General features: G+C 34.2%; 1 protein-coding gene across 1 annotated transcript; it reads right to left on the bottom strand.

The window, feature by feature from the left end:
• Window positions 1–3,012: 3,012 nt before the first annotated feature.
• On the bottom strand, window positions 3,013–5,443 carry LOC145107403 (iron-sulfur cluster assembly protein 1-like). The gene is made up of 3 exons (XM_079044272.1): window positions 5,055–5,443; window positions 4,290–4,344; window positions 3,013–3,385 (listed from the first exon to the last, which is right to left on the bottom strand). Exons 1-3 carry the CDS (start codon window positions 5,347–5,349, stop codon window positions 3,256–3,258), a joined length of 480 nt encoding a protein of 159 aa, XP_078900398.1. The 5' UTR covers window positions 5,350–5,443; the 3' UTR covers window positions 3,013–3,255.
• Between the last annotated feature and the right edge of the window lie 3,193 nt (window positions 5,444–8,636).

The raw sequence follows: 8,636 nt of genomic DNA, 5'->3' as shown, positions 1-8,636 counted from the left end.
AAAATCAGTATTCCTTTCATACTCATAACCCGCTTCATTGTCTCGGAACTAGGGCTGTAAACGAACCGAACGAACACGAACGAGGCTTATTCATGTTCGTTCGTTTAAGTTAGCCGAACAAATAAACGAACACGAACGGATAAACGAACGAGTTTTCTTGTTCATGTTCGTTCGTTTAGCAAATTACATTGTTCATATTCGTTCGTTTATGTTCGTAAACATGCTAAACAAACATAAATGAACAAAGATGAAAAAAAAAACATAATTGAAGATATATGAACATATAATACACTAATGTAATCAAACACAATTAAGCATATGTGAACATAAAAATGAAATTATATGAATGAACATAAACGAACGTTCACGAACATAATTGAACGAACGAGACCATTGTTCATGTTCGTTCGTTTAACTAAACGAACGATAATTTTGTGTTCATGTCCGTTCGTTTATTAAATAAACGAACATAAACGAACTTCCCGCTGAACGGTTCACAAACATTTCGCTGACGTTCGGTTTGTTTACAGCCCTACTCGGATAAAGGTATCAAAATAGACGGTGGTTCATCCAAAACACTATATCCTTCCTCACACTGATTTCCCCCAATTTCGCCAACAAATCTGCAGAATAGTTTCCATCTCTTCTTGTATGAATCAAAGTGCATTTTTACTCAATCACAATCCTTCCTATATCTTCAACAACAGATTTCATTGGATTATCTTTATCCAATTCTCCCACCTTAAGCATCAACGCATCTTGACAATCAGTCTCAATCAACAAGTTTGACAAGTTCTTCTTTTTCACTAAACATAATCCCTTATAAATACTCCAAATTTCAGCCTCTAAACTCGTATATGATCTTCCTTTCATTTTACCCATGTATCCACACACCCAACTTCCTCTACAATCTCTTATTAAGCCCCAATTGAAGGACCCGAATTCCCTTTCGAACTCCCATGAGTGTTTAACTTCAGAACATTAACAGGGAATGTCCAGGTGGATTTCGTCGGCGTTTTTTCTCTATATAACATGTTTTCTTGTTGTTGTTCTTGAAGTAGAAGATGAGGATATGCGTAAGCAGGAGGTAGATGGAAATTAGTGAGCGCCAGCATGAAAACAACCCCAATAATTTTTTCCATATCTTCCAGTGGAATGTGACTTGCTATCGTTAGGGTTTCTTAGTGGTGTGGATGATCAAGAGTAGATAATTGAGTAACACATTTGGTGATACCATTAGAATCAGTGGAGTAGTGAGTATTAATTAAAGTTTGATTTATAAAATAAGAGCTCACAAATTTATCCTTAGAATCTTCTTTTAAACAGCCAACTTTATAAGAGGTTTGTTTAGTCTAAGGATATGGAGCAAGATGTAGATGGACAGTAGGCAACCTCGGTATGAAAACGACCCCCATGAAGTTTTCCATCTTTTCCGGTGGATGCGACGACAAGATTGAAGGCTTAGGCGAACTGTGACGGCTTAATTGTTCTGATCGAGAACTTCAAGAACTGAACTGAACTGAGATGAGGAAAGTGACGATGAGAGTGAGTTTGTAGTTTTAAATAGGGATATTCAGATGAATACGTTTGGAAAGTTTCCAAAACTTAAAATAAAGATCCTTTTGGATTTTTTTTATGGCTTCGTCAACAAGTTATATCTCTTTAAAATGAAATATGTGAAAATAGTTTTATATTTACTAAACTAATTTGTTTTAATTATGATATTAGTATTATAATTTTCGTTGACGGTTTAACTTCCCGTTATTATAAGTCAAGAATACTACGAGTATTAATTTACTTATAAAAAAACTGATATTATTTAGTATCATTGTTATTATTTAAAGTTTTATATAGTTTATTATTAAAAGTTTTATTTTAAATATTATATATATTATCACTGAAAATAAAATTCTTTTAGGATTTTTTTATGAATATGTCGATAAGATTTTATATCTTTATTTAAAGGAAATCATTATTATTATTATTATTATTATTATTATTATTATTTCAGTTAAATTCTTGTATGCCTTAACTAATTGAATAAGGTTACTTGAACATCATACGCAACTAACGCAAGTTTCTTGGTATCACACATCGTCATCCTGAATTTTAGAGTGTTTGTTGCCTTTCATAAAACCATAATACATTTGCCAATAAAACAGTGCAATACTTTTTTATTTTTTATTTTTTATTTTTTTGGTAGTACCAAAAGAAGGTTGTGTTATAAGGCAGAAACTAGGTCCAAAAAATTAGATTTGAGCCCAATGTTCAACCCGCACCAATTCAATCCCAATACCAAACAACTTTTGAAAACTTTAAAAATATCGGAAATTAAGTAATCTAATTATTTTTTGGGGTATTTTTTTAAATAACCACTTAAAATATTATTTTGAAAAATGGCCTTTCAGTCCGGAATGTTCATTCTGGACCTGAATTTCGAAATGGATAAACAGATAAAATGATCTGACCCAATAATATGGTCCCCCAATATATAACATTTTGGAACTGTGTTCGAACTTATTGTTTCGGCAAGGACAAAGCTATGTAGCACCAAGGTGCGTCCTAAGACCCACCTAATTTTTAAATTCTATGTATTATTTATACATCAAAAAAAAAAAGGAGACTATCTTGAAAAAAGAAAAAATAGGACCTATCTTATTGTATGAGACAATAAAAATAAAAAATGGTGGAATGTTAATAGTTAAATTTGTAAAGAAAATAGTTAACGCTTGGTAAAACTTATCCCACATCGGAGATAAAGATAAACAGTTATAATTTTTGATTTTATAAAAATGAATTGTCAAGGGTTATAAAAAACTCGTAAAAGCAATACAACTCCTCCCACATTAGTGATTGTAGTAAATGGTAGTTGCAAATTGCTTTAAAATAAAAGATATATGTTTGTACACAATAATTATGTTTTTTTTTTTGTAAAAATCCGGTTTTAGATGTCAAATAGGTGGTATACATATACATATACATATACACATTGCTAACATGTCAATGTCATCATAAAAAGAAATGCAAGTATAATGCTATAATAAAAAGGAAACTGAAAAATACATTGCTGTTTCTTGCATTATCTCTTTAGACACATATATACATATACATATCTTTCAACCTCCAACTCCATTCACCACACTAGAAAATACTGAAAGAAAAAAAAAATACACATAGACAAGATATAAAAGCATGTCATCTTGTTGTCTGTTTTCAATATCCAAACAGATAGATTATGTTGTTGGTAGGGTAGTTTCAAGTGGATTTATTATTAGCACCAACACGTTTAGCTTCATAATCCTTGACTGCTGCTTTAATGGCATCCTCTGCAAGCATGCTGCAATGGAGTTTCACAGGGGGAAGGGACAGGTGTTTTGCTATCTCCCTGCAACAACAACAGCAACCACCATTTTCATGGATTTTAGATCCATAAACAGAGAAATATATATTGATGAAGACAACATCAGCTTTTTATTTCAAGAGTGTCATGATCATAAATTTCATAATTACATGCTTCTGAGTACTGGCTTGTTTAAATCCACACCTGTAATAATGAAACCAAGGATTTTCTGCATTTTTCAGAAGATTCACTTATTTCTTCATTCTTCCCTTTTTTATGTGATTATTTCACTAGCTTTCTTTTTTTGTATATTGTGTCTTTTTAAGGAATTGAATTGTATTTTTCATGCTGTTGCATACTTGCATTTATTATTAGTCTTTTTAAGCAATTATGGGTTATGTACCTATTATGACTGCACTGTATTTTCCTGTATGACTATCAGTTTTTTTTTTAATGTATTGTATTAATAAGCTTTATGACTCTTAAGTTTTTGTGCTCTGTGTCATTGTTTAATTTTTTTTATGGGTGATCTGTATCATTTTTGTGTTTTACTTATAACTTATAAATGCTTGTATGTTTTTACTCTTTAATTTTTGTGTTTTGTTTAATACCTACTGTAGTCTGTATGTATGATCCTATTATATATTTTCTTTCTTTTAGTTATTTTTAAATAAGAATTTAATCTTTAATCCAGTTCATGTTCGTATCAGAGTTGTATGTCCCCAGGACAATTTTTTGGGCCCACTTCCTTTTGAGAATGAGAGGTTACACACAGGATAAATTTTTGGAGTATATAAGAGCAATCCAAAATAGGCTTTTGGTGTTTTTAAACATAAGTGTATTATAGATTTACAAGCAGATGAGTATAAGTATGCACTTCAGTAAAACATGATAAGCAAAATGTATTAATTAGAACATGAACATGCATAAGGGTCTGAACTGAACTCACGTGTTCTTGATGGTCAAAACTTCTTCCATCTGTTTCCCTTTCACCCATTCAGTAGCTGAAAACACAAACATAAAAATTTACAACAGCTATCTATCATTATGCCAAAACTACCCAACAATATAAAAGAACTACTGCCATTAATCCTTTCACTGTTATAAAATCCATCACTTAACTGTTTCTTTTTTGGACAGAATGGAAGTACATGACCATTTTACCCTTCTGTCTAAAAGTGATGCTTAACAACCTTGATTAACTAATCTTGCATCAAATAGGAGGCTAAGTTTTATGTAAAGAGAATAAACAATCATATTAACACTTATTAGAAACCTTTTTACAACTCCAAGATTTTTAAATAAGCATATGATGGGTTTTATGCACCTAACACATCACAATGTATAAACTAGTTTTCACAACTATGGAAGAGGCATTTGATACATCAAAAACCACTGAAAGCACACAACTTTGCATAAACTGAATTTCAGATCCAACTTTTGATTCTAAACAGAAAGGTTTCAGTTTTACTATGTTCCATTCTTTATTCTAATCAGACAAAACAAAAGAATTCAAACCATCACCATTATTCACGGTAATTAAACACCAGCGCTTAACCAATTCAAAAAACCCTCTTAAAATCACAAACAACAATTCACCCGAATTGACATAAAAGTTACATGCCTCCTCCCATTTTCTTTGACTAAATCAAGGTACGAATTCAAATATTACGAACATCAAAACATAGCTAGGGTTTTGGAAAAGAAAACTAACCAACAGAAGAAGAAGCGATGGCAGACCCACAACCAAACGTCTTGAAGCAAGCATCCGTAATCTTGCCAGTCTCTTCATCAACCTTAATCTGAAGCTTCATAACATCTCCGCAAGCCGGTGCACCCACAAGCCCTGTTCCAACGGTAGGATCGTTCTTATCAAAAGCACCGACGTTACGAGGATTGTTGTAATGGTCCACCACCCTCTCATGGTAAAACCTAGGTAGAATCCGAGTCCGAGCCACCGACGTTGCAGGTCCCAACCCTAGAACCCTCTTAGTAGCGTGCCTCAACATTTTCGTGATTATCTCTTTCTGGATTGAAAAAGAATTCGGCTGCGATGTAAAAATCAGGGTGAAGTAACTATTTAGGAAATATGGATGAGGATGGAGAACGAGCATGTGCTAGCTTTATCCGACCCATAAAAAAAAAGTAAGGAAGTTTAAAAATGAATAAAATAACTATTGTTTTTATCATTAAGCCGGCTATTGTAGGTAACTATCATGTTACCTATTTATTAAATGTTCAAAAAATATCATTGTTGTTTTTTTAGTACAAAAAATATCATTAAAGTTACTATTTATACACAGAATACCAACGAAATACACGTCTTCAAATAAAACCTTGTGGTAACTGTTTAAAACATCACAAAAATTACAAAGAGATTTTTCAATTTTAAAATATAGTAACCAATTAAAACCTCAGTTTCAAAACCATTAGGTAAATTCATTTGATTAAAACCATACAATATCAAAGTTAATTTACAGAACCGCGGAAACGAACATCTTCGATGCGTGTGGACAGTCTCGTCGAGCTCTTCTTGCAAACTACCTGCAAAAATGTTTAATCCACGTCTGTAAGCATAAAGCTTAGTAAGTTCACCAATATACCACATATTCCATCATACATATAATGCATCCACATAATAGTTCGGCTCTCGTATCGAACAATCCAATCTCCTATCCATATAATCATACATAACAAACATACATGAAGTAACGGGTCTGCTCGAACCACAGGTGAATGCTAAGAGCTAAATCATAGTCTTACATTTTTCCATGGGCTACTCTCATGGTCTTTCCTTGCAATGTCATGGGCTACCCCCATGGTCTTACGAGCAAGTGTCATAGGCTACCCTCATGGTCTTCCCCTACAATGACATGGGCTACCCCATGGTCTTTCTCTGCAATGTCATCGGCTGTCCCCATGGTCTTACAAACAAGTGTCATGGGCTACCCCAATGGTCTTTCCATGCAACAAACAAATCATATATAATCAGGGATCAGATAAACAGTCGAATAGATGATCTACCCGAGAGCGAACAATCAAAGAAGAACATCACAAGAGTTCTCAGACTATCCAACTTAGACTACATAGAACCCAAGCTACCACAACCACATAACCATATAGCATACATTCATATCATAATCTAACATAGTACATTTCATTGACAACTAGTCTTCCTTAATTACCCTACTCTTGGCCACTTCTCAATTAAGTCATTTGCTGATTAGTTATACATACTCCTGATAACTTGTAACATCCCAAAAATCAAGGTAAAATTTTCATTTCCGAAACCAAACCAAAAACATAAATGTTTACAAAACATAGTTCCCAAAAGCCATAATCATAAATCAGAGTATCCCACAATCAAATTTCATAAAAAAATCCGAAGGATGTGCAAGATCAAGCCTTCACCTTGCCTCTGTCCTCTGAAGTAGTTGAAACCATAACAATCAAATTGTAAGCCAAAGTTTAGTGAGTTCCCCCAAAGTACCACACACAACCATACAGATAACAACATGCATATATGAGCCATCATCCTGACTCGACTGCCTAGTAAAGCATACAACCTATATGGACCGCTCTATGGGCCTTCGACCTGACCGAACCGCCTTTCGAGCCTTAAGTCTATCCAGACCACCCTGGGTATCTTGGCATTCAACACAAAGCACGACCGCCTTAACCCAACAAATCATAACATGTCGACATATACAATAACAATCAACAAACCAACAAGTACAGGTAATCATACATATATATTGGTCTAACACATACTCAGTGAACACATGTAATCATACAAATCTACCAGTCTATCATATAACCATCATAACATCAATACAATATATCATGATATATAATCTAGTGGGTCGGCATTGGTTCCTTCGACCCATAAGTACAGTGAGGAAAACTCACAGTCTGAAATGTAATTGAACAAATCACTACTCTAACTGTTGACTCTAGCGGTCACCTATACAATAAACAGTGACATAAACTCATACTACTACTCACATTACCCAAATTACCCTTAAGTCAAACTTGGTCAAATTCAAAGTTAAAAAGTCAAAGGGGCAACACAGACTGCGTACGCCTAGCGTACTCAGTCACTACGCTTGGCGTAGTATGTCCTTAGCCAAAATATGGGGCCTTTGCCCAGTACGCGCAACATACCACCAAGTACACCCAACGTACTCAACCTGATCCTACTTTTCCTCATTAAGTGCTTATTTCATTAAGATGTCACGTCCAAAGCTCATATCTAGTCCTAAATATCATTATAAGTCATAAAGTTTCCAACTTTATGAGTTTACATGGCTATAAGGAGTCCAAAAACCAAAACTCTAACTTAATACACAAACCAAAACATCATAACTCTTGCATGGAGGGAATAAAGGGGCCAAGATCACATTTTTATGGTTTATAACACTAAAAAACGTATGAAAGAACAACTCTTATGGTTTAGAGTAAGCCATACCTATGAATACCAATATTATGGGACCAAAATGCAAAAAAAAAAAAAAAAAAAAAAAAAAAAAAAAAACGTAAGTACTAGCAGGATCCAAGGAAAACATTCATCAAGTTCCAAGCTTTATACCTTCAACGGATGCTTGAGGGTGAGATACTTATGGATCTAAGTTGCCTTGAGCTTCCAAGATGATCTACCACCCTCTTCCTCCTTCACAAGCACAAGAACACACTCTTTTCAAGCTCAAAATCACACACCAAAGAACTAGGGTTTGCAAGGGACGTTTTAGGAGATGGAGGCTGATGGAGAAAATGGTTTTGAGGGGATAAGGATGCTTAAATAGTGCTCAAACCCTAAAAATTAGGATTTGCTCACCTGCCAAGTACGCCCAACGTACTCACATGCACACGTGACCCTCTTTAATGAGTCACACCAAGCGTACGCCCCAAGTAAGTTTGGTGTAAAGACCAATTTTGCTACAAAAAATTTCATACATAGGGTTAAAATGGAAAATACAAGACGTTTGGGTGTTACATAACTGGCCTACCCCAGTTACCCTATACAAATATAACTCCTATCAGTACCATATGATCAACAGGAAAGACCCTACCAGTTTATAATACAATCACACTAAGTGTCCCATACTACACATATATACAAAGGAGTTATCTCAACCACTAACATACTTGTGCTCTAACAACACCTCTATATTAACATGCAAAGAACATATGATGGGATAAGTGGCATAGTGAGAAACTTACTTGATTAGCAGAACCGGAGAAGCACAACAACACTCTAACTCCTTGCACTTATCAATCTCTCGAACTGAATAACACA

This window comes from Lactuca virosa, chromosome 4 (assembly GCF_052849685.1).
Source record: "Lactuca virosa cultivar CGN04683 chromosome 4, Lactuca_virosa_CGN04683_v6, whole genome shotgun sequence".
Lineage (NCBI taxonomy): Eukaryota > Viridiplantae > Streptophyta > Magnoliopsida > Asterales > Asteraceae > Lactuca > Lactuca virosa.
This window is presented reverse-complemented; position numbering and strand designations above follow the sequence as displayed.

What these genes read in the sequence shown, in the direction of transcription:
- LOC145107403 (XM_079044272.1), bottom strand. Translation starts at nt 5,349, where the DNA reads ATGTTGAGGCACGCTACTAAGAGGGTTCTAGGGTTGGGACCTGCAACG. An exon ending in CATCGCTTCTTCTTCTGTTG is followed by an intron (nt 4,345 to 5,054) that starts GTTAGTTTTCTT and finishes TTGTGTTTTCAG; the next exon opens with CTACTGAATGGGTGAAAGGG. An exon ending in GTTTTGACCATCAAGAACAC is followed by an intron (nt 3,386 to 4,289) that starts GTGAGTTCAGTT and finishes TTGTTGTTGCAG; the next exon opens with GGAGATAGCAAAACACCTGT.